The sequence below is a fragment of the Lathamus discolor genome, chromosome 21 (assembly GCF_037157495.1).
Source record: "Lathamus discolor isolate bLatDis1 chromosome 21, bLatDis1.hap1, whole genome shotgun sequence".
NCBI classification, from domain to species: domain Eukaryota; kingdom Metazoa; phylum Chordata; class Aves; order Psittaciformes; family Psittacidae; genus Lathamus; species Lathamus discolor.
Genome location: NC_088904.1, coordinates 2,009,944 through 2,034,898, shown reverse-complemented (window position 1 = coordinate 2,034,898; position 24,955 = coordinate 2,009,944). Strand labels below are relative to the sequence as shown.

The window sequence follows — 24,955 nt, the reverse complement described above, 5'->3', positions numbered from 1 at the left end:
AGCTCCAAGCCAGGGCTCCTGTCAGCAGATTTGGCCAAGGATAATGCTGCTCTGCAGAGTTCTTGTTCATCCCAGTGCAGAGCAGGACGCAGTGGGTCATGGTGTGCTGTTGAAGGAGGTTTGAAAAGGAGCAGGAAAAGGATAGAGGAAAGAAAGTGAAGATAGAAAAGAGATTTCATCTGACCACAGACTGACTGTACAGGGTGGTGTTGGGGGCCTGATCCAGCCTCTGATCAGATCTTCCCCACCTTTGTCTTGCAGGGTAGAATTAAAGAACCTAATATGTCTCTTCTCAGGTCATGGTTCATAGTTTGGCACAAGGCAAATTCCAAAGCAAATAAACCAGCTGAGGAAGTTGTGAGATGATGCTAACTGCGCTGTTAGTTGTGACTGAATTGCTCTTAATCTTCAGGTTGCAGAGTTTTCCATTCAGTGTTCATAGAATCATAGCATCATAGCATGGTTTGGGTTGGAAAGGAACTTAAGGTCATCCAGTTCCAACCCCCTGCCATAGGCAGGGATGCAGCACACTAGACCCTGATGAAGAGGCCCTCTCCAGCATCCTTGTAGGCCCCATCCTTGTAGTGATCCGTCCCTCGTTTTAAATGTCACAGTTCGCACATGTGTACATTGGTGAGATCCTGGTTTATTTTGTTGCTGTCAGCAGATGGTTCGTGCCAGGAATCTTTGTTTCAAGCGCAACACGGGAAGCGAAAGGTATCTCAGTCAAGTGGAATGTGCTTTTTACATAATGCTGTTTAACCAAAGTGATTGTGAAATGGAGCCACGCTTGATGGCTTAATTTAGCTTCAAAAACTCTCCGAGAAGGTTATTTAAGTGCACTTGAAATACCAAATTTGGAAGCTTAAGCTAATGTTAATACCCCAGTGACACATGATGGTTCTAATGAAATCGTGTCGATCTATTACTGTTGCTGAAAGGGCTCTGCTCACAAGTGGGCTCTGGAGTCACTGGGTCAGAGGATTATTTCTTTGCCAATTATGAGCTTGGAGATGATGCAAAGAAATGTGAGGAAAAATGACAGCAATTTTTGCGCTTGAGTGCCTAAAGCTCGGCACAGAGGGAAGCTGTTGGATGCTATCACCTGCCTGAGGCCCTGCAGCTCCTCCATAGCCATAGCACTCATAGGAGGAGGGGGAAAAGGTGTTTTTTCCTCACTTCCTATAGAAGAAAAAAACCCAAAACACCAAAGTAAACCCCTATCAAACTATTGGACTTCTGAATGGTTCTCAGGTAGTGCTGAGGACAAGAGCTTACTCCCAAATAGTATTTAAGTGGAAAAGGAGAATCGTAGAATAGTTAGGGTTGGAAAGGACCTTAAGATCATCTGGTTCCAACTAGGAAAACTGTTAAAGAGGATAACTGTCCCTTGGCTGGAGGAGGAATGTAATAGCCTCATGAAAGGCGAATCTCCTTGCTTGGGGAATGGCAGGTGATGCTGGAGCTTGTGCTCATGTACATGGGTGGCTCGGGAGCAGAGCTGACAGGCGACTGGTCTAGGAAAGAGACTTCTCTAGAAAATGCATAGGTTCTGATGGAACTTTAATTGCAGAAGATTGGTGGGAAGCCAGTTCTCCCCATCGCTGAACTCAGGATGCTCTGCAGCACGCAGGTGGCCCGGGGTCAGAGAATCAGAGAATCCCAGCCTGGTTTGTGTTGAAGGGACCTTAAAGCTCACCCATTTCCAGCCCCTGGCATGGGCAGGGACACCTTCCACCAGAGCAGGGTGCTCCAAGCCCTGTCCAACCTGGCCTTGAACACTGCCAGGCTCCCTCCTAAGGAGCTGGACTGAGCCAGGACTTCAGAACCTGGTCCTTTTAGTCTCAGATAAAACCACCTTAAATACGAACCACAAATGTGTGTCTTCATCGGCTTCTTTCGCATGGAAGTACCCATAAGAAAACTTATCCAAAACTGGACCTTCAGAAAACAAAGGGGTTTTGTTTTCTCAGATAGGCCCATGTACCACTTTGTCCATCCTTAGGAGCCATCCTTGCATCAAAGAAAGACAAATTATTTGCTAAAGATGTTTATTTTATTTCTAAATCAAACCAAACAATAGCAATAAAGTTAGAGCAGACATGAACTGGGAATGTTCCCCTGCAGTGCCTGTAACAAGCACAGCAGCACACGGCTGCATAGTGATGTGATTGGGACCTGCTCATAGTATGCACAGCAATGAAAGCGTAGAATATCTTCATGGTTGTCACAACTGAGCAAAATTCAAGAAGAAAGGGTACAAACGGCAAAGAATCTTTAATGCTCTCATTTTAAGCGCTTGCTCTGTTCTTACTAATGCAGGAAGAGCAAAAATCATGGTTTTTGTGAATTATTTATATTCTGACAGATTTCCTTTTTAAGCTTTTCTGTGCGTTTCATAAGAGATTTCTAATTCAATCGTAGGAGTTCATATAGTGAAACTCTGTAATGTTTAAAGGACTATAAAGCAAAAGAAGGTTGCAAAATGAAGGGAATATTCTAGAAATATCTGGGATTAGACTAAAAATGGCCAGGATCAAATTGAAATGAGAGGGTTTTACCTGTGTCTGAATTTCCCATCGTAACATGCAACTTTTCTACCTTTTTTAAGGCTTGGAATTAGAACAGGGTTAGAAAAGAAACGCGTGATCCACATTCAGTGTGTTCCATAGGATAAATCAGAGAATCCCAGAATGGTTTGGGTTGGAAAGGACCTTAAGTTCATTGAGTTCCAACCCCTGCCATGGGCAGGGACCCCTTCCACTAGAGCAGCTTGCTCCAAGCCCCTGTGTCCAACCTGGCCTTGAGCACTGCCAGGGATGGGGCAGCCACAGCTCCTCTGGGCACCCTGTGCCAGCGCCTCAGCACCCTCACAGGGAAGAGCTTCTGCCTTATCTCCAACCTGACCTTCCCCTGTTTCAGTCTGACCCCATCACCCCTTGTCCTGTCACTCCAGTCCCTGATGAAGAGCCCCTCTCCAGCATCCTTGTAGCCCCCTTCAGACACTGGAAGCTGCTCTGAGGTCTCCACGCAGCTTCTCCAGGCTGAACAGCCCCAATGTTCCCAGCCTGGCTCCATACGGAAGCTGCTCCAGCCCCTGAGCATCCTCGTGGCCTCCTCTGGACTTGCTCCAACAGCTCCATAAACAGTTAAAAAAGAAAGAGAAAAGAACCTTCTTAATCATCAATCTTTTACGTACAGGGGATGGGCTGAAGTTAGCTCAGATGTGGACCGCTTAAAACTGAGCTCCTGCTGAACTTTCATGTCACAAACACCCGGGTCCACTTTTGTTAGCACTGGCTTAATGGATAGGGGAGGCTCAGGGCTAGAGAACATCTTTTAGGGGCCTCGCAGTGATGTCTCTTAGGACATGGTCATTAGGAAACACAGCCCCTTAGGACTGTAGAGTTTGGAGGTCAGAAAGCTCTTTGTCTGTGGAATAACACACCAAAGAGTGACTTAGGTGATGAGTAAGTGAAGGAAGGTGGGAAGGTGACAAGTAGCTCTTTGAAAAGCAGGACAGAAGGGAAATGGCCAAGAGGCTTTTCTTCTTACAGTTGTGGCCGCCCCTGGTCTGCTCCATAGGCCACCAACAGTGATGGAGCCAGTCTTTTGAACTCGTGGTTGCTTTGGATCAAACCCAAGTAATGAATGGAATCGTTTGAACTGTACAGTTTGGGATTCAGCTCGTTTTCTGTAGCAGAAGCTTCGATTTGGGTACGTGAATGAGAACCACAGAGCGCACATTCGTAAGTCCTGAAAAAGCTTTTTGGGAGAGCAGTGTTGGATATGAGATACCTAAACTGAAAATGACTCAATGGAGTGAGGTGTCTGAGATGGCCCTCACATTTCAGGTGGTATTTTCACAGAGCTATGGATGTAAAACACAAGTGGAGCGATGGATTGGTTTCACCAGGAGAAAGTGATAGAAAAGATCCAGATACTGGAGTAGGAGTAGAGACAAGTGAAGTACAAACCAACGTGTACATCCCTGTGCATGGTTAAATCCTGCTGATCTCGTGATTCAGTTTGTTCTTAATTACAACATGTGCTTAAACTGCTTGTTGCAAGGAAATGATGTGCCTGATGTTTTGGCATCCGCAACCCAAGTCTGTTTTGCCACTGCTGGGGGAATGTAGCTGTGTCTGGTGAGCTGTGCCTCCTGTGCAGGCAGGGCTGGAGGTCTGCGTTCGGATTCATTGCACTCTTGCATCCACAGAAATGTCAGGAGAAGTTCAGACAGTGAATTCTGAAAGCTAGAAGGACCCCCTCAGGTTTTGGAGCTTGCTTTGGTAACTTGATGTTATTGGTAAGGGAACACTTGCAGATGCATGCCAGTCTTCACACTGATAAAGACTGCAGCATATTGGGCTCCTTTATTCCTCTGAGGCAGTATCTTCACATCGTTCTTCCTGGAAAACAGGAGGTTTTACAGCTTGATTTTGGCTCTGCAGTGAATCCATCTGAAGCCAAGGTGGACACTTTGCTGGCAGGTGGACGGGGTTGTGATGCTCTTGCAAAGCCTGTTTGGGTGACGAGCTTTGGGCTGAGGGTCCTTTTATCAAATGCAACTGGCGTATAAGTTATACAAATGAACTTAGAGAAATGAAGCAGCCAGCATGAAGCTCTCTTGAAAGGGCAGATGGGCTGTCCTGACATTTAGGCATTGCCGCTGTTTGACGAGGCCCGTTCCAGCTCTCTTTAGACTTTCATGTGTTCTTTCTTTATGTTTTCCACACATAAAGCTCCAGTGGTTGTTGGACAACTACGAGACAGCGGAAGGTGTCAGCCTTCCCAGGAGCTCCCTCTACAACCATTACCTGAGGCACTGCCAGGAGCACAAACTGGATCCGGTGAATGCTGCTTCCTTTGGGAAGCTCATCCGCTCGGTGTTCATGGGGCTGAGGACTCGTCGCCTGGGAACCAGGTTGGTAGAAATCTACCTTGAAATACAAACCTCAACCCTCCCACAACCCCTCTCATGCATATTGAGGACCTGCCGAGCATCATTGAGCAGGCAATCTTTCTTCTGAGATCTACAGGAACAACCAACCATCATCTTCTAGGGACAAAAGTTGCTATTGTGAGGCATGGAGGTGATTTCCTGTGAGGCAAAGCTGCTTTCTCACCAGGAATCAGCAGTGTGAGAGGCTTGGCAATACAGTGAATTGCAGACACATTCCAGGTCTCCGGTGACAGTGCCTTGTCCAGCCACACAGTGGAATTTGGTCTAAGTCCCTGTCCTAAGGAGTTGAAAGAATGTGTTATTTGAACCTAGGCTGCCTTCTCATTCCATTACTGTCTCTACAAGACAAAGTAACTCAGCTGGGATAGGGTTAATTTTCTTCCTAGTAGCTGGTGCAGTGCTGTCTTTTGGCTTTAGCCTGAGAACAATGCTGATAACACAGGGATGGTTTAGCTGGTTCTCAGTAGCACTTAACCCTGATCAGTGACTTTTCAGTCTCATGCTCTACCAAGTGAGGAGGCGCATGGAAAACTGGGAGGAAGCAGAGACAGGACCCCTGAACTAGCCAAAGGGGTGTTCCGGTTGTGTTGGGCATCACTTGTGTTTGTTGTTTATTTTTCCTTTCCCCTTTTAGTTTTATATTCTCTCCCCCATTATTTCCCTTATCATTAGTAGTAGTAACAGTATATTTTGCTTTAGTTATTAAACTGTTCTTATCCCAACCCATGGGGTTTGCATTCTCTCCATTCTCCTCCCCATCATGCCTGGGGAAGGGAAGGGGGAGGATGAGTGAGGGGCTGCATGGTGCTGAGTTGCTGGCTGGGTTTAACCTGTGACAATCAGCTGCAGAGCTCCTAATTGTGGTGCTGTGCAATGGTTTCTCCCTTTGGGTCCACCTCTGGATGCAGACAAACTGTACAGATGGAAACGGATTATTTCTTGGCTACCCAAAGCTGAACTTGTGACAGAGGTTTTTCTTTTAAAGCATCAAAGATCCATAGGATGTTCCAACAAAAGCATAGTATAAGAAACTATACTTGCTCTGAATTACATGTGTCCTACCAGGGCGCATCCAAAGAACCTGCATGGCTTGGAGAGCTGAGTGTGCATTTATCCCAGCTATGAATTTATACAAGTAGCTCATACACTGGAGAAATACAGATTGCTCTGATTGTGCAAGATTTTATAACCAAACTCAAGCTTAGATATTTGGGCTTCTAAAGAAGAACAAAACCAGATGCGTCCAGGGCATTCCACAGCTGGAATGTGGAGGCAACAGTCATAAGAAGAGTCTGGATTTCTTTAGATTGGTTCAAGTGCAAGAGATCTGAAATCATTTCTGTAGAGGAGAGAAAATCTTTAATCTCATCAAGGATTAAAGGAAAATAACAAGCAAAACTCCACTTAAAACTGCAAATGTGCAGGCTGGGATGGATACCTTAGTAAATATGGAAATAGCTGCCCACCGTGATTTGCTTATTCATTAATTGAAATGATAAATGCAGCAGTCATTTAATTGGCAGGCACTTAAAATCACTGAAGACGTGGCCAAGGTGTACTTCGTACCTGAGCACTCAGTGTGTGCAACCCCCCTTTGGTACGGTGCCAAAGACCGGACAAGTCAGCAAGGAAGAAAGGGTTAATTCTTTGTCAAATATTCCTCTCTTCAATTTCTCTCTCTAGTTTTCCAATGGGAAGCATCATTGGATTTAAGGTGCCTCCAGACCGTGCCATGGTGATGCAGCAAATGAATTTGAAGCATCCCCAATAGGGGATCTGGAGACCCTCCTGCTGCTCCCCTGCTCCTTCTCAGCTCAGCTGTTATTAGGGACAGATTGGCTAACGCCAAGTTGGACACGCTGTCATCATGTATCCATGGCTGCATAATTGTCCTTCTCCCTCCCAAAAGCAGATGCTTGGGGAGTGCAAAATTCCAGTTTGATGGAAAAACTGGAGCTGACACATCTGTCTGATGTGATGGAAAGATGCTCCCCCGAGATGCACGGCAGCAGCTTCACTGGCCAGCCCAGGGAGAAGAAATACAGCCTCTTTCGCTTGCAAAAAGCTTTTATTTTCCACAAAACCTCCCAAAATGAGCAACTCCAAGAACAAAGCCACATCAAAGCCTCTTGCTGTGGCCGTCAAAGGGCTGGCAACAGAAAGACATTTTTCTTATCGTGGTTGGCTGTTCAGCCAGGCTCGTTTTCTCCAAGCCCTGATATAGATGGAAGTTTGTTTTGATGGAAAAAAGCAAATCCTTAAATCCTAATCAAATAGCAGCATCCCCTGAGGTCTTTCTGTCATTCTGTTAAATAACACTTTGTATTGTAACACATGGCTCTTCTTCTCTGGTTACCACGGGTTACTTGCAAGAAGCCTGGCTGGGTTTTGCATGTGGATGTCACTGACCTTTGTGACTCGTGGTTTTAGATTTTAGAGGGGATGATGGCATGCAATAGTTCCTTAGTTCAGGAATTCTCGTAGTGCTTGGCAGCAAAGCAAAGCGTGCCGTAAGAAGCAGGGTGTATTGTCAAAGCAAGCCCAAGAGTAAATAGCAGGGCTGTGATGTCCCTTCCATTAACTTGCTTACACTGAGCAATTTCAACACTTCCAGGGGAAACTCCAAATATCATTATTATGGGATCCGCCTAAAGCCGGAGTCTCCGCTGAACCGGTTGCAGGAGGATACACAATACATGGCAATGAGACAGCAGCCCATCCACCAGAAGCAAAGGTAGGTGCTGCAGCAGCTTGGAGCTCACAAGCTGTGCCCTCACCACTGCCAAAGGCAAGGGTCCTTTCCCAAAGGATGCAGCAGACCACATCCTGGGGCTTGACTTCGCTTGGGAGCAGAGGGAGCCTGTTGGGACAGGTCAAACCCAAGTGTTGCTGAAGTGCCAGAGCTGAGCTGTGGAAGAGGGGGCTGCAAGCCCCTGGCTGCACTGAGAAATGGAAGGGTCCAACAACGATTCTGGGAGATGCTCCCATCCCTGCAAAACGTTCAAGGCCAGGTTGGATGGGGCTGTGAGCAACCTGATGTAGGGGAAGATGTCCCTGCCCGTTGCAAGCGATCTGGACTAGGTGACCTTCAAAGGTCCCTTCCCACCCAAACCATTCCATGATTCTATTATCTCCCTATTCTGTTTGTAGCAGGCCCCTGCTACAGAGAATGCCACCATATGTGCCCCTTTTCATGGTGTCCCTGTGACCAAACTGTTTTAGGACCTCAGCTTTGGAGTTATTTGTCCCAAATCAGTGTAAGGGACTTGAAGGCTTCTGTTGTGTTTGGGTGGAATTGGGGTTTTGTTTGGTTGCTGGGTTTTTTTTGGTGCAAAAGTGCAAGTTAAATGGTGCTGTGGTTAGTTTTGCGACTGCTTCTCCTTTTGGTGTCACCTTGGGCTAACTTCTTAGCCCCTTTAATTCCACCTTTGGAGTGCTTTTCAAAAGGAGGTTCTCATTTCCCCTCCTCTGCTTGAATGTAAGCTCATGTATTACATGATGAAGGCAGAAGTCTTCATGCCTGTGTTGCAAATAACGTGTGTGTTTGCTCCTGCCTGTGTAAATCCCAAACCATGCTCTACATTTAGGTATAGACCAGCTCAGAAGATGGATGGGACGTCAGAGAGTGGCTCCAACAGTAACTCACACACTACGCCAGAGCAGTCGGTTGCTGCTCAAAGTCAACATCACCAGCAGTTCATAGGTGAGGAGACTTCTTAATCTGCCTGGTTTTCCCCAAACTGGATGGAAGGAGCGGAGGTCCTGAAGAGCCTGGCTAAGACAGGCAGCTTCAGGGAGTGACTCTCTTCATTCCAAAGGCTGCAATAACCTATCTGAGGGCAGATGGTCCATGTGGACCGTCCTCTTGTGAGATGCGCTCTCTGGCTTTGCTGGCTCTGCATCTGTGTGTCTCCATCACCTCCAGGAGACAGCAAATCCCAGCCAGCTCTGAAATACAATTGCTCCTGATCCATCTTTTGTGTTCCATTGTACTCTCAAAATACCAAAGAGGCATTTTGCAGGCTTGGGAGAAAATCTAATGGAAGCATGGTAGAGAGGACGATGTTTTCTTCTTTCTTTTACTGCAAAGAGTAAGAAAACATTTCCCTTTCTACACTGAATGAAGGGGCTGTGCTTGTTCTCTTTTTGCCCCCTGTACCAACATGAATCAGGGAGAATACTGAATCATCAGTCTTATTTCTCCTATTTCATCCCAACTGAAACATGAAAGAGTATCACCCACAACAGCAGCACCTTGTGCTCATCTGAGTGCTGAGTAACTGAGTGCTCCTAACCCTCACCATCTTTCCCAATCTTTTCCCTAGATGTAACGCATGTCTTTCCTGAGTTCCCAGCGCCTGATCTAGGCAGCATCCTCTTACAAGAAGGGGTGACCATGAATGATGTGAAAACTCTGCAGCTTCTTTACAGGCAACACTGCGAGGTGATGATTTGCAATGTTTTAAATGGATTTATTAATCAATGTGGGAAATAATTCATGTGCTCATCTCATATCCTGCTCTTAGGAGAAGCCAGAATATGATAGGGAATGCTTGATTTGCTGGGTAATACAACTTAAATATTGCGCTTTATGTTCTTTTTTCATTCTGTGACAAGTTTTATGCTGTGTTGATTGCTAAACCCATGCATTTTCTGTTCTTTTCCTTGTAAATTATTTAATCTAAATGGCAGCACATGAAATTTATGCTCGTGACAAGATGCTGGCAGAGCGGCTAATGACTTCTGTTCTTCGTTGTTGTTAGGTGACTTTGGATGTTGTCATGAATCTTCAGTTTCATTACATTGAGAAACTGTGGCAATCCTTCTGGAGTCCTAAAACACCACCTAGTGATGGCTCTACTGCTCTGCCGTCCAGGTACACGCTTCCATTCATTCAGAACGCTCCGTTTCTTGGGGTGGTATTTATCCATTTAAAAATGCCTGCAGTATTTTCAGCTTCCTGAGGCGTTTGGAGTGCTTGGTAGGACTCAAAAGGATTTGCTTCCCAGCAGAATCATTGCAAAGGCTGTCAGGAGCGTTTCTTATAACAGGCACACGAAGTTCAGACCCCTGAGGAAAGCATCTGCTCTGATCATGTACATCTCTGTGCCTTAAACCTCCTGTAACAAGTGCTCATCCAAAATGCAGAGATGGATGAGAATGGAAATGGTCATGAAGAGCAGACAGCAAGGATTCTGTGCCATTAGGTATCCATCTGGAGTGACATCTCAGGCTCTGAGGTTTCAGTGACATTAAGACTGACTTGCTTTGTTGGCTGGCTAGGCAGATCTTGATATGCCTTAAAGTCTGAGTAATCAGCAAATACCCCATAATAATCTGTACAATTGCCCTCAGTAGATGTTACCCAATGGATCTGCTCCTGCAAAGAATCCCTATAGCTGTGTTTGATTGTTTCCAAATCTCCTTTACTTCAGGCTGTATCTCCAAGGCACAGTGCAGCACCCAGAGAGCTGTGCTAGGTGCAGATAGGCTCACTCGGATGCTGGAGGCAGCATTTCCGCAGGGCTCTGTCTAAACCAGCCTGTCTTGCTGAGGCTCTGTGCTCTAGTACCTCCCCATACCACTGCTATAGGTAAATCACTCCCTCCCCCTGCCTCACAGATATACAAATATAAACCCAAAGTATTATCAAAGTGGCACATTGAAAGCACAATAAAATGCAGATCATGGTTCCACTTAACAGAAAGTTCAGGTACTTGATGGCCAGCTCCTCCATGGGGCTGTTCTAGCTCATGGAGTTCATTTAAAACTGCTCAGGCAGAGGCTTCAAGTACCTTTATAGTATGTCCAAGGCTTGGCTTTAATGCTTTTAATGTAACACGTGGGGAAAGTCCCTTCCAAATTCCCAATTCCCAGCATAACATCTGAGCAGCTCTGCTTCGGTGCGCTGGCAGTGCATTAAGGCTTCGGTTTTCTCTGCTTGCTGTTTAACCAAATATCTTACGCATTAATCATGCAAAAAAAAAAGTTTCCATGCATTTATAAAGTGAAAATAATGCAACCTGGTTGGCCTCATTCAGCCAGGGACAATACACTCTGTTCTCATCAAGCACCAGTTCTTTTTCCCTCTGAAAACATTCAGCATTTGAAGGTGTTAAACACTGAAACCATTTGTAGTAGCTGTCAGTACTGGCTGAGCTGCTCAGACAACGTCTGCTGCCACTGCTACAGCTGAGGAGGGTTAGAGCAGAGAGGAGAGGTGTGAAGGTTTTAGAAATGGAGAGGAGAAGCTGCGTGGAGACCTCAGAGCAGCTCCCAGTGTCTGAAGGGGGCTACAAGGATGCTGGAGAGGGGCTCTTCATCAGGGACTTGTAGGGATAGGACAAGGGGTGATGGGTTCAAACTGAAACAGGGGAAGGTCAGGTTGGAGATAAGGCAGAAGCTCTTCCCTGTGAGGGTGCTGAGGCGCTGGCACAGGGTGCCAGAGAAGCTGTGGCTGCCCCATCCCTGGCAGTGCTCAAGGCCAGGTTGGACACAAGGGCTTGGAGCAAGCTGCTCCAGTGGAAGGGGTCCCTGCCCGTGGCAGGGGTTGGAGCTGGAGGAGCTTTAAGGTCCCTTCCAACCCAAACCATTCTGTGATTCTATGATTCTGTGTTTGAAGCAGCTGGGTCTGTAGGGAGGAGTCAGCTAAGCCTTTGCTTGCTGAAATGTCTGTACTGAAGTGCAATTCCCATGTACCCACAGACACAAGCATGTGAAAGGCAATGGAGACAGAAGCAAAGGCAGGCAGGGCAAGCACCAGGAGATGTGGGTTTGAGGGAAAACTGTGCTCAGAGCCCATGGGCAGAGAGGTGCTTGCAGAGTCAGACAAGACTTGTACAAGCAATCAGAGATTTCCTTTTGAACGAAACATGAATGGCTTCTGCCTTTTCTTCTGCTGAAAATGGGTTAGAAATCAAGAAGAGTGAACACACCGAGCGCAAACCTGCTGCTAACACTGCCTCCCTCCTCCTCCTCCCACAGTGAGGAACATGAAGCAAACCTCTCGAAAGAGAAGCTGATCAATCTGTGCAAATACGAACCCATCCTCAAGTGGATGAGAAGCTGTGATCACATCTTGTACCAGGCCCTGGTGGAGATTCTCATCCCAGATGTGCTCAGACCAGTGCCCAGTGAGTATCCTGCAGCGGGATCATGAGATGCTGTGTCTGACAAACAGGCATCAGCCTGGCTACCACTTGTCACAAAGATTTCCATTATAAAAGCAGATTTAGAGGGGCTGGTTTTGAATGCCAGCTAAAATATTATGGCAACAGCAATATTCATCCTGCAGCATTGCTCTGTGTCAGTGGTACTTTGTGGCCCCTGGAAATTCCCATGCCTTTTGCAACTTGGTTTATGGCATATCCCATCTCATGAGTTTGGCTAGGAGTCAAGGTAAAAGCATGGCCTCAATGCACAAGAGCTTCCTTTGAGATAGTATATTTGGGTAGGACAATCCTGTCCCCTGCAGCACCTCCTGGGAATTTGAGGTCAACTTCCTTATGGGAGATCAGAGATGGGCTGGGCAGTACTGGAAAGCCACATCCCTCTGAGCTGCTGTTGCCAGTGCTGGGGCACATGGGTGTCTGTAAAGAGCAGATCTCAACATCTGCAGAATGCTCAGAAGAACTAAGAATGAGAAAATAATGAGATAGAATAAGAAAAAAGAATAAGAAGTAAAGTTGGAGTAACAACATTAGAGAATAAGAAAACTTTGATTGCATCTCAGGACTCAGCTGATTTCCTTGATGCTAATGGAGATGCTAACCAGATTAGAGGCTGTGCTTTCCACGGCAGTCCTAAGCTAGAAAGTGGTGTCTGAAGATGATAGGGAACATCCTTTCTAACTGTGCAGTCTTCTTCGCAGGCACACTCACCCAGGCGATCCGTAATTTTGCCAAGAGTTTGGAAGGGTGGCTGATGAATGCCATGAGTGATTTTCCCCCCGAGATCGTCCAGATCAAGGTAAGCGGAAGGAGCATGGTACAGGTCAGAGATAAGAACTGAGTGTCTGTGTGTTGCAGTTTTCCAATGCCTGGAAATCACTGCTTGGGTTTGGCCACGTGTGCTCCAGGCTAACACGGTGTAATGGATGGTTATGAACCAAAATCATTATGCCTCATCCCTGGCAGTGTTCAAGGCTCGGCTGGACAGAGCTTGGAGCAAGCTGCTCTAGTGGAAGGTGTCCCTTGCCCATGGCAGGGGTTGGAACTGGGTGAGCTTTAAGGTCCCTTCCAACCCAAACCATTCTATGACCCGTAGGGAAATTCCTTTGTACCAGCAGGTGATGATGCTCTGTCCATTGAACCATTCCTTTATCCTAAGATAAAGGCTCTGTGGAAGAAAATCTCTGCACTGGAATGAGGTTTGTCCTGTTGAAAACCACAGGACACCTCATGGACTGAATGGCATTGCAGAGACTGAACCCAAGGCTCCTACTTCTCCTCTCCTTAAAGCCATGTATTCTTGTAGCCTGTTCTCACCTTGCTGGTCTCTGCTGGAGGCAGAGTGTGAAAACCTGTTAGCTTAAAGAACCACAGAGGCTGGTTTGCAGGATGCTGCCAAAGAGCTGCTCTGAAGGAGCTCGGGCATGCTTTGGACAACAGCACAAGTGAGGCCGTGCAGGGTACCCCAGCTAATGTGTGCTGTGTGCTTGAGCTAAACACGGAGCTCGTGTCCCAGCTCCATGGGCTCCTCCTCATGGAGCCCTGTGCCTGTGTTGCAGGTCGGGGTGGTCAGTGCCTTCGCGCAGACGTTACGGAGATACACATCCCTGAACCACTTGGCCCAGGCTGCCCGGGCTGTGCTGCAGAACACCTCGCAGATAAACCAGATGCTCAGTGACCTCAACCGGGTCGACTTCGCCAATGTGCAGGTATCTTGTGGTGCTTTTCCCTATGTCATATTGTCTAGAACGGGGACTCTAAGGAGGTTCCCTGCTGGTAGCCAGCATCTTCTTTCCAATACTAAAAAGCAATTAAATGACCAATTTCATGGTTTAATGTTACTTTTCCAAGGAAGTTTGCCATCGCACTGTGAAGAGGGGAGCAGGCATCAAGGAATTTCTGTAAGAAGTAGTGGTACCAACCATTATATAGTTCTAATAACAATATTGTGCTGTAGTCTGGATGAATTGGAGGAGACAGGATTCCGAGCTCATGCACAGTTCTTGTCTGCTAAGAAATGAAGTTGAATTCCTGGGATGGGATGCAACAACCATTCAGGCTTGGCACGAGTAACTCAGCCCTTCTTTCTGAGCAGGAGCAAGCCTCGTGGGTGTGCCAGTGCAAGGAAGGCATGGTACAGAAGCTGGAGCAGGATTTCAAGCTCACTCTGCAGCAGCAGAGCTCTCTGGACCAGTGGGCGAGTTGGCTGGATAACGTTGTTACTCAAGTCCTGAAGCACCATGAGGGCAGTCCCAGCTTCCCCAAGGCAGCCAGGCAGTTCCTGTTGAAATGGTCTTTCTATAGGTATATTTCCTTTCTCATTTTGGAGATATTTCTGCATGGGGCTTAGGGCATGTCAACAGCTCCTTAAAAAGCCAAGGCCAATTTCTTTACTCCCATGCAACTCTGGTTAACTGTTTCTCTGCCCTGGTACAGAAGGGTATAGTTGTGTCTCCTGTATCCTTTCAGGATGGGGATAGGATGCCCCATCAACTCAGTTCTTATAAAGTGCTTTGCTACTCTTGGGCTAGAGGTAGAAACAGAGCATTGTCAGGGTCAAGAACTCACATCAGCTGTGATGCAAGTGTAAAACACAACGCAAATATTTTGTTTCCTGGCCATTTTCCAGCTCCATGGTGATCCGTGACCTCACCCTGCGCAGTGCTGCCAGCTTTGGCTCCTTCCACCTCATTCGCCTGCTCTATGATGAATACATGTTTTATCTGGTAGAGCATCGTGTTGCCCAGGCAACGGGGGAGATGCCAATTGCCGTCATGGGAGAGGTGAGAATTGTTTATTCCCTAGAAACAGACCCAAATTTACCAGCACTCAAAGAGATGTGGTTGCTTCACAAACCACACTGTGTCCTCACCATGTTCTTGTAACCAGCTTTGCTGAATGATTTACTGACTTGTTTTGAGCGCCTGGCACAAGGCTTCAGCTCCTTGAGCATCCTTCATCCTGGCTGGCTAATACCTGAGCTGTGGGGGGGATTGGGCAGTTGAGCATCAGCTGAGTTTTGGAGGAGAAGGATCTCCCCATCTCTCTCCATAACCTGTGGGTACCAACCCTCACTTTGGGGTTCCTGCCAGAGCAAACACAAGAACTAAACCAAGCAAAGAAAGGTCCAGAAGTAACTTTCCCTGCAACTTCCAGTTCATTTCAGCTGGTTTCTTCCTTCCATGGAGCTCATGTGAGCCGCACAGATCAGCTGTGTGTGCCTTTTGCTTCCCCTTCCCCTCCTATTAGAGCCATGCCGTTGCACCAGGTCAGCAGTGCTGCGAGTTCCCACTATTCCCAACAAAAGCCCTCTCTTTACTGATACTAAAGGAACATGAAAGGCAGAGAGTGGCTCCCAGGAAAAGCTGCCTGGGGGAATCTTTCCTCCTGCTCTTTTTGCCTTGCCTTCATTAAACTCTTGCACTGTTTCTATTCTCCAGGAGGGGGCTGAGTCATCCCACCTAAAGAGGGTAGATTTCATCCTTCCATTTCCATTGCTCCCTTTGGAGCTCCTCCGCTTCTCAGTTCCTTCTGCTGCCCCACTTTGCAGGACCTTTCAGCGTTATCGTTATAGCAGTTTAGTGTTTCAGAGGGAGACAACACATCTTCAGAGCCAAGTATATCCCCGGCTCTCCTTACACTTGGCACAATGGCCTTGCAAGCCAAAACACTCTCCTGACATGAAAGCAAAGGCTTCACAGAGAGTTGTAGAGAGGTGAAGTGATGGTAGAGCCCCGGGAGAGGTGACAAGCTGGGATGGCTTGGGTGAGCAGTTGCCCAACAGATGGAGAGGGCTGGAGAAAAGGCACCATCCTTTGGTCTGAGCCAGCACTTGGATGTGACTCGGGAGATGGAACAATTCCTTCCTTCATTCCAGAGCTCAGTTCTGCCCTGGATTGTTGGGGGGGTGTTTGCCCACAGGTTCAAATGGCAGCTACAGGCTTTTCCGCAGAACACGTGGTTGGTTTGGCTGTTCTTTACCATTGCTGCTGGTTGTGGCTTCTCCTGAGGGCTGCAGCTGCTTGTTAGAGTTGCTTGGGAATAGGTGCCAACTTGCAGGTCTGGTGCCTTGGGTCTCCAACGAGCCTCACTTACCTTGTAACTCCTTTTCCTTTCAGTTTGGTGACCTCACGTCCCTGTCCCCAACGCTGCTGGACAAAGGTACCTCCTGTCCCTCAGGGGAAGTCCTGCTACCCAGGGCTGAGCTGCTGTGGGAGGGGGAACCTTGTGCAGGCTCTTCCACCCTGCTCTCTTGGGAAGAAGGACCCCTTCCCCTTGCAGTGCCACTCTCATGCTGAGCCCTGTCCTTTGCAGATGACGTTGGTGACCTGAGCAACGAGGTGGACACGGACTCCCGAAGCATGGGGGAGCCACTGGTGAAGCGTGAACGCAGCGACCCTGGCTACTCACTGCAGGAGATCTGAAACAGGGACTCGGCTTTTCTCCAGCTGGGGGAAGACGTCCGGAGCCAGGTTTGATGCTCGCAAGCCTGAGTCTCCTGTATCTGCGTTATTAGTGCCTCTTAGTTTCTCTTTATGTTTACTTGTGTTTGAGGAGGGCTCTGGGGTGAGCCCAGGATGGAGCTGGTTTGGCCGCCTGCTTTCCTCCAGCATCACTGTTGGCTGGAGGGTGATGGTCCAAAGTCTGCTACTGAGCGATGGAAGCCCCGTGGTCAGCAGTGGATCCGATGTGCCTGGCTGGGTGAGCCTCTCCGCTCCAGCCTGAGCCAGGCAGGCAAATGAGGCTTCCTCTTTCAGGGAAGGTGGTTTGGGTTTCTTCCCCACTTGTCAGACTTCACTGTGATACAGACTTGAACCAATCAGTGCCCAAGAAGAAAGAAAAATGCCTGACCCTTCTCCTCCAGCCTTTCAAGACAAGTCCTGGCTCCGACTTTGCCAAATCGTTTGTACCAGGGAGTGCAGGACAGTACATCCCTTCTTGTACCCACCGGGGCAGAGGGCTCCAGGCTGCACACCCATCTGGTCCCGGCGGAGTGGTGCACATGCGTGCTCTGGGATTGACACACACCTGCTCTGGGACAGGATTCCCAGCTGCTCCCATGTCTTCCCAGCTCAGCGTTTCCTTGCTGATCTGCAAATGCTCCTGGGCCACTGTCAGGCCAACTCAAGATACCAAAGGACTGAGGAAGCAGCAGCTGGTTACAAAGCACGTCCATTGCCCCCTGTGCTCTGATGCCTGTGGGCAATCCCCATCCTCCCCAGGGTACCCAGGCAGAAGGGAGCTGGTCCCATGTCCTGGGCTTTGTCAGACTCTCACTGATGTCCTGCTAAGATATTGAAGGTGGGTGCAGCTGCCTGTAGGGCTGTGTGTGGATGGGGTGAGGGTGTGTGACTGCAGTGCCTTAGGCTGGGCTGGCAGGCCCGTTTCCCCCTGTGCTGGCTGAGCCCATCCCATGGAGCAGTGAGGGGCTGGCACAGCCCCGGCTGTGCTCATCACTCCACCAGCATTGCCCTGGGCCGTATCACCTCTGCAGCATCGTGGTGGTGGCTCCCGTGGGGCTGAGCTGGGGGAGTTTCTGCCCCAGCAGGGTTTTATTCTCCCTTTCCATGCCCTGTGAGGTCTGGGCTGACATGGATTACACAGGGCAGAGGGAGGGGATGGAATCTGCCATCCAGTCAAACAGCAAAAACAAACCCCCCGGGGCAAATCTGTCTGTGAATAAAGGCTGTGTCATAAATAGCTTTTATTATTATTATTATTATTATTTCTAATGATGCAGTATTTGATGTGAGCTTTTCCAGGGGTCTCGTGTACATCTGCGTATCAGAGTATATTCTACCCAAATATATTATTTACTCACTCCAAATGGTACTAAGGTAGCTGTGACACTTGAAAAACTAGTGCTAATGGAAAGTAAAGAGAGCGTGTGTTTAGTGGCACATCTTTCCCTCCCACTGTCCCGTGCTGTTGTCTGTCAGGATGATGTTTGTCTGTAAACGTCTCATATCGAAGTAGCAGGAGACAAGTGAGAAAGCTGGATTTGTCTGTAAATAACCACGATGAAAACTCCCTGGGTCAGAGGCTGCACTTCAGATCCTGCTGCGAAAAGGGTCTAAACCACCAACTGAGCAACCAGGTCTCAAACTCCCCTGCTCCCACCCAGTGTGGCCTGAACCAATACCGGTGCATTGGCTCTTTGCAGCCGCTACCGACCGACCTCAGCCACCGTCTGCTTCCCATGGACGGGCAAAGGAGATGCTCTGGAGCTCTGCAGCACTGTGCGAGGAGTCTGGATAACACCTGAACCCCATCTGCACCAAATTCCCAGCTAAACCTGAATAGCAATAAACGTATATCAAATGCTCAGGCCTGTACAATAAATGTTGTGGTGCCAATTCTTCTTTAGCCGTTGAAAAGAGGTGTCAGGGAGGTGATGCAGCCTTGCAGCGTTGAGGGGAGATGCAGGATCTGCCCGGAGTGGTCTGCTCAAAGCAGTTCTGGCCAGGGAGCTGGTGGCTGCAGGGAGGAGGACACCCTCTGCTTCCCACCACACATTCCTTGTCACCCGCCACCTGCCACCACCTTCCAGTGGCTGTTGGCAGTTCCTGTGCCACCTCCTGCATCCCAGGACTGTCTCTTGCACTCAGCATCACCACCACACAGAAAGCCGGGACATGACAGGGAAGTTTGACGTGGTGCTGATGGTGGGGGGGGTGACACCAATTGTGCCAACCCCAGGGAAACCCAGGGCTTGGAACATCCCAGAGGCAGTTTGGCATTGCCAGTCCTTGGAAGGATGAGCTTCAAGCAGGACAGTGAGGCACAGCTGGGGGGTGCAGCAGCAGGAGCCTCACATGGCTGGGCAAGGCATTGGGGCAGGGGACCAGCCTGCCCCTGGGAGGGAGGGAGGGAGGGATGCTGCCAGGGATGCTGCCAGGGATGCACCCGTCAGTCAGGGTATCTCCAGAGCTCAGGGTGGATGTGTGATGGGTCCCCCCCTGCCTGCCCCAGAGCCCTGCTTTGGTGCCCTCCCGCTGGTCCCAGCGTGGGCTCAAGCAAAGGGATGAGTTTCATCCCAAACCTTCCCCATCTCGTACTGAATCCTGGGATCATAACAACAGTTTGGATTGGGAGGGAGCTTCAAAAATCATCTGGGTCAAACCCCCTGCAATGAGCGGGGGCGTCTTCAACTAGAAGAATCTTCAACTGAAGCTATGGGCTGTCCTGCCCGACAGCATCACCCCTCCCACCGCACCCTGGGCTTCACCCCTGGGGCTCTCCTGCTCCCTCCCTTGGGATTGGAGGTATTTCTGCAGGAAGAAGGACGTTGCCATCACCCTGGCAGCACCAAGAACCCGAGCGATGCCCTGGGCTGAATGAACCCTCCCTGCACCTCCCTATGCCTGTTACTGTCCCCGCAGAAGAAAGAGAAACTGAGGCACGGAGAGAGCTGCCTCATGGCAGCGCTTCACTGCCCCGCTGGGTACCACAGGGTGCCGGTACTGGTACCAGTGCTGCTACTGGTGCCTCTGTGCTGCTCTGCTGCCTGGCCTGGCTCAGCAGTGGACACAGGGGCTGCCCCCAGGGCTCAGCTGGGGCTGCTTAACCTGCAGAGAGGTTTCACCTGGGGCCTGGTGGGTCCGTAACCCATCACTGGGGCTCCCTCGGTGTGGCTGCTGTTATAAACCAGCAGCCTGGGGGCTCTGAGGGCTTTTTCTTCCTTTCTTTTCCTCTCTTTCCTCTTTCAGGAGCCTTTGTTCGGAGGTGGGGAGGGTTTGGGGTCTCTGCCCGCGGGTCTCTAGGATGTAGTGCCAGGACATTCTACCCTTCCCAGTACTGCCAAGCAGGTAAGGGCACAGCCACAAGCTCCCTCTGCTCCCCCATCCCTGGGCTGGTTGTGGTTGGGAAGCATCCTGGTGTTCCTCTTCTCCTGTGTAATGTTCCAGACAAAGGATGATCTCATCGTATGGCTCTGGGGTGGCCTTAGGGCCCTGTTCCCAGCCCAGCTGCTGCACCCCAGTGCCAGGACAAAGGAATTCCATCCCGACACAGCATCTTCGTCCACCATGGAGCTGCTCACTCAATCTCAGGCCGGAGGACTTCTTTGAGAGCTTCAGTGGGTATGTGGCTGCTGGGATGTGTGTGGGGACTGAGCATTATGTTTATCCCCAAGGGAATGTGTCTGGAATGGGCTTAGATTCACTGTTGAGCACTGGTGCTCACAGGGTGCAGGCTGGCATCGCTCCCCTATAGCTGGGGCAAAGCTCTGGGTCTCTGGTCTCTGCTGTATGCACCATTGTGGCTGTGACCGGGCACTGTTGCGCATCCCAAAGGCCACCAGCTCATACCTGTGCCCCTGCTGCCCTGCCAGGACCTTCTGCAACGTGAGTGATACTTCAGGGGCCAATCTGTTGGGCTGCAACCGCTCCATCCCTGACCAGCAGCTGATCCAGAGGATCGTGTCCCAGGTGGAGTTCTACCTCTCTGATGAGAACCTGGCCAAGGACGCTTTCCTCCTGAAGCACGTCCAGAAGAACAAGATGGGCTTTGTCAGCATCAAACTCCTGACGTCCTTCAAGAAGGTGGGCAGCCCCCGGTGCCGTCCAGCTGGGGTGGGAAGTGGCCTCACACGGATGATGGCCGGGTGTGCTCTGGGGGTCTCTGATGGGGTGTATGGGGAGCTTCAGGCTCTGTGTCCTGGGGAAGTGCTGGTGGTGCAGGGCCAGGCTCTGCTCTTTGCCTTTGTGCTGCAGCAGTCCTCAAACCACCCCTGGGGCTGATTCGCCTCCTCTGCCCATGGTTCCTCTGGGTTGCTTTGGGAGAGACCATCCCAGAACCAAAATGCTGCTGGGAAGCGCTGGTGCTGTGATGTGTGGGGAACCAAGGGGGGCATTGGAGACCTTCTCCTGCAGGCCTGAAGGTGCTCCTGTGAACGGGGGATGTTGTCTTGCTGCGACTTCACGTTGATGGGGTTGAAGCCTGCCTGGATGGTGGGGTTAGGGGGGTTTAGACTCATGGGGATGCCGTGTCCCCCTCTCTCCCATAGGTGAGGTACCTGACGCGTGACTGGCGGCTCACGCTCTATGCCCTGCAGTTCTCCACGCTGCTGGAGGTGAATAAGGAGGGGACCAAAGTGAGGAGGAAGATCCCCATCCCCGAGTCCCTCCTGACCGTCCCTCCCAGCAAGCTGCTGCTGGCCTGGGAGCTGCAGCCCCAGGAGCAGGATCTGCCTCTGCTGCGCCAGAAGAGCTTCCTGGACACCATCACAAGGATGTTCAGCCCCTTTGGAGCCATCGTCGCCATCCGCCTCCTGCGTCCAGGCCGCAAATTACCCTCGGATGTGCGGAAATACATAACCCGCTTCCCGGAGCTGCTGAGCAAGTGCTGCGCCATGGTGGAGTACGAGAGCCTGGAGAGCGCCTGCAGGGCCTTTGAGGACCTCAGCAGCAGGAGCTGCCTGAGCAGGGAGCGCATCAAAGTGGTCCGGCTCTGGATGAGGGACTCCAAGAAGAAACCTGGTGCTGAGAGGAAGGCGTGGGAGCTGGACCAGATGGGATGGAGGGTGCAGGCGGCAGCTCCCGTGTTCCCCCATAGCCCTGGGGACTCCGGGCTCTGCAGCTCTCCAGGGTCAGATGGTGCCAGGGTTTCACCGCCTCTCCTCCAGAGCCAGGACCCCTCCGCACCCGCCTCATTTGATGGGAACCTGAAGCTCGGCAACCTCAGCAGCAGCATCACTGGCTCTCTCCTCGGCAGCAAAGTCTTCCCTGCGCTCGGCTCGGACACCGGGAGCTGCTCCGGCCCCTGCTGCAGCCCCGACCGCCGCCGCGGATGGAGCCCCTGGCACAGCAGCCCCTTTACCGACGGCAAACCCTGTCCTGGCTCTGCCCCGCCAGCCCAGGGGATGCTGAGCGACTGCCTCGGCCTGCGGGATGTGGTGCTGCGCCTGCCCCACTGCTCCGATGGTACCAAGGGCTTCTGGAGCGGCTTCGGGAGCGGAGAGCTCGTCCTCCGGCGCTGAGGCTCCTTCATGGTTGGCTTTCAGGCTTTGTCCCTTCTTTTGGTTTCCTCCTCCTCTCGAGCAAACGGGAGAGGCGAGGCCGCTTCCCACAGGGGCTGTTCCTGGCCCAGGTTGTGGAGCTCCTATGGGAAATGGGCAATAAAGAGGGAGGAATTCTCCAGGCACTTCCTGGCTGCTGCAGTGATTCTTTTTGTTCCTTCTTTCTTTGCCCCTTCTTGGTCTTGCGGCTGCCCAAGGTGCAGATGGAGAAGGGTGGGAGGGTCCATGCCTGGGTTGCAGCTCCCTCCCCTGCGTTCTCGGGGTGCTGTGGGGTCCTGTTGCTGTGCAGGGGGCTGGAGCTGTTCAGGAGGAGGCCTTGCAGCCTGTCCTGTTGTGAGTGTCCATCCCCACCCTGGCCCCAGGGTCCTTATCCCAGGGTCTTGGTGCTGCCTTCAGCATGGGGCTTTGTCCATGAGTCCTCCAGGAACCCATCTGTGCTGGCTCCAAGGAGGCTGTGGGGTACGGCCAGAACATGGGGAGCCCCAGCTTTGTGCTGGGAGACACCAAAGAGCCAACCTGTGCCAGCAGCTGCCCTTCCCCATAGCTCCGGCCTCACCAGCAACTCTGGCACATGGCACCTTCTGCACCTTGAGCATCCCTGACCCCATGGGTCTGCTGCAGGAACCTCTGGGTATGGACCTGCAAGTGAAGAGCAGCCTTGGCCCAAGTGTGGCAGCAGCGGTTGTTGGTGATGCTCGGATGGAGCAGTGTGCCCCAGCCCTGCATCCTGGGAGGAGCATCCCCATCCTGCTGCAGCTTGGCCTCAAGGACCCAGTGAGTTCATGGCTCCTCCTGGGGGTGTCTACAGATGAGCTCTTTGCAGGGCCTTGGGTGACCTGCTCCAGTGGGTAGGGGTCCCTGCCTGTGGAAGGGGTCCCTGCCCGTGGCAGGGCTTGGAACTGGATGAGCTTTAAGGTCCCTTCCAACCCACTCTGCAGTTCTGTTGTAGATGTTTGGGTGCTGGTTAGAAAAGGAGAGACCAAAGCCATTGTGGAGGATGCTGGCTTTGAAGCTGGTACATCCTGGGGACCCATGGGAGCTCTGCAGGGTGGGTGCTCCTGAGCAGGCTGCTGCTGGCTGTGGTGTCACTGCCTTGCCCTCACCTCCTTCCTGTCTTCAGGGTGGTTTGAAGCTGCATTGGTGGCATCTCCCCTTTCACCCCTGGCAACAGCTCGGTGTCTACCACAACCAGACACCACGGAGCATGGCCAGGACATGGCGCATCCTGCAGCATGCCCATGTGAACAAGGGGTCCTCTGTGTTGTAGCAGCAGGAGATGGATGGGGACCAGCCCCAGGCAATGACATGGATCCATTAACGCGCAGAGGGAGCACCAGTGCAGTGTGCACAGAGAAGTCTGAGGCAGCATCACTTGGGGCCAGAATGGGGCTGCCTGGTGACAGATCAGGTCTCTTGTCTTGAAGGGGAAGTCTTGGCCTTGAGGGCAATTCCCTCCTGTACCAAGCTCCAATTAGCAGAGCCACTCATCCTCCTGCCAGGCTCCCGTGCTGGAAGCACAAATCACAGTCCCCATGATTATAGACACAGTCGATTGCTAATTGTGGGCAATTTGCAGCAGGGAATGTGCCTGGCTCTGGGATGTGTGTGTATTTACAGTGCTGGATACAGCAATACAGTCATTATGTGGTATTAATAACACGGCCTGCTTTATAAATAAAAGGGAATCTCTCTCTGGCTCTGCTGCTTTCCAGTATGGCTCAAGGCATGGAGCTCTTGGCCTGCTGATAGCAGGAATGTCAGGGGCTTTCCTGGTTCCCCCTGACACCCTCAGTGGGGTAACTGGAGTCAAGCACCACGTGCAGGGTGGGTAAATGGCATCAGGGGTTGATGTGGGATGGGCTGGCTGTGGAAGTGCCCAACCTCCCAGCTCCTCACCTGAGCCCTTCCTTGGGTTGCTGCCTCCTCACCTCACCTGCAAGTGATGCTGATCCATAGGAATAGCCCTCCAAGGCAGCTCCTCCTGCCAAACCCCTTCCCTGCATCCCATCCTTCTCCAGAAGGTGCTGGGACCTGGGGGAGGATGCGGCAGCACCACGTGCATCGCTTTCGCCTCCATGCGTCCCAAGAAAACGATCCCCAGCCTTTTTATGACACTGGTGCTTCCTTCCTGCTCTGGGCAGCATCTCCTGCTGGAGCTGTTTCCCTTTATTGGGATGGGTAAAGCTGATGATGCTCCTGGAGCACGTGGGCACTCGCACTCTGCTGAAGGTGATGTGGGCTTCCAGCATCCCGGCTTTCTGCTGTAGTTACAAGTAAAGGAGGGTTGTGACCTGCTGCAGAGGGAAGCCCCAGCTGTGCTCAGGAGCAGCTCGTTTCCATGCTAATGAGGCCTCTCCAGCAGGAAAGACCTGGCAGTGATGGATGATGCTCTGCTCCCAACCTCTCTTCCCGGCTGCTGCAGAGCAGCCTTGCCTCCCGCATCCCAGCTCGCCTTGGTCACAGAGGGAACCTGGACCTGCGTCCATCTGAGGATGCAGCCACAGGGGATCCCTTCCCACCATCGGAAGACAATTTGGGGTTTTCTTCCATAGGGAATTCTTCGCCAGCCCTCTGGCAGGGATCAGCACATGAGCGCTATCGCGTCTACACTTTGTCATGCTTTGCCTTTTCCTGTATTGCCTCTTTCAAGTAGACCAGCCTCGGAACAGCTTTTACTTTCCCAAGGCTTTATTTTATCTTCCCATCTAATTCATCGATGCACAGGATCCCAGGATATTAGTTAAGGCTTAGTTGGAAGAGCTCCATGTGGCTGTATTTTCTCCCCAGCTTTCATAGCCTACC

At 50.8% G+C, this 24,955-nt stretch overlaps 2 protein-coding genes across 9 annotated transcripts in view; both read left to right on the top strand.

The window, feature by feature from the left end:
- RFX2 (regulatory factor X2) overlaps positions 1 to 18,477 on the top strand; it is a 55,157-nt gene extending 36,680 nt beyond the window's left edge. For all 8 annotated transcript variants that reach the window (XM_065699978.1, XM_065699974.1, XM_065699976.1 and 5 more), the window contains 12 exons: positions 4,746 to 4,927; positions 7,581 to 7,700; positions 8,554 to 8,669; positions 9,292 to 9,410; positions 9,730 to 9,842; positions 11,951 to 12,099; positions 12,837 to 12,934; positions 13,695 to 13,844; positions 14,231 to 14,439; positions 14,765 to 14,918; positions 16,254 to 16,296; positions 16,450 to 18,477. In XM_065699978.1, coding sequence (XP_065556050.1) covers positions 4,746 to 4,927; positions 7,581 to 7,700; positions 8,554 to 8,669; positions 9,292 to 9,410; positions 9,730 to 9,842; positions 11,951 to 12,099; positions 12,837 to 12,934; positions 13,695 to 13,844; positions 14,231 to 14,439; positions 14,765 to 14,918; positions 16,254 to 16,296; positions 16,450 to 16,559 — 1,563 coding nt within the window. In that variant the 3' untranslated portion in view covers positions 16,560 to 18,477. The remainder of the gene's footprint in view (positions 1 to 4,745; positions 4,928 to 7,580; positions 7,701 to 8,553; positions 8,670 to 9,291; positions 9,411 to 9,729; positions 9,843 to 11,950; positions 12,100 to 12,836; positions 12,935 to 13,694; positions 13,845 to 14,230; positions 14,440 to 14,764; positions 14,919 to 16,253; positions 16,297 to 16,449) is intronic.
- Positions 18,478 to 19,800: 1,323 nt separating this feature from the next.
- LOC136024454 (la-related protein 6-like) lies at positions 19,801 to 22,482 on the top strand. Its single transcript, XM_065699795.1, has 4 exons — positions 19,801 to 19,943; positions 20,043 to 20,216; positions 20,468 to 20,678; positions 21,143 to 22,482. The coding sequence occupies exons 2-4, from the start codon at positions 20,050 to 20,052 to the stop codon at positions 22,112 to 22,114; spliced, it is 1,350 nt and encodes a 449-aa protein (XP_065555867.1). The 5' UTR covers positions 19,801 to 19,943; positions 20,043 to 20,049; the 3' UTR covers positions 22,115 to 22,482.
- Positions 22,483 to 24,955: the final 2,473 nt, after the last annotated feature.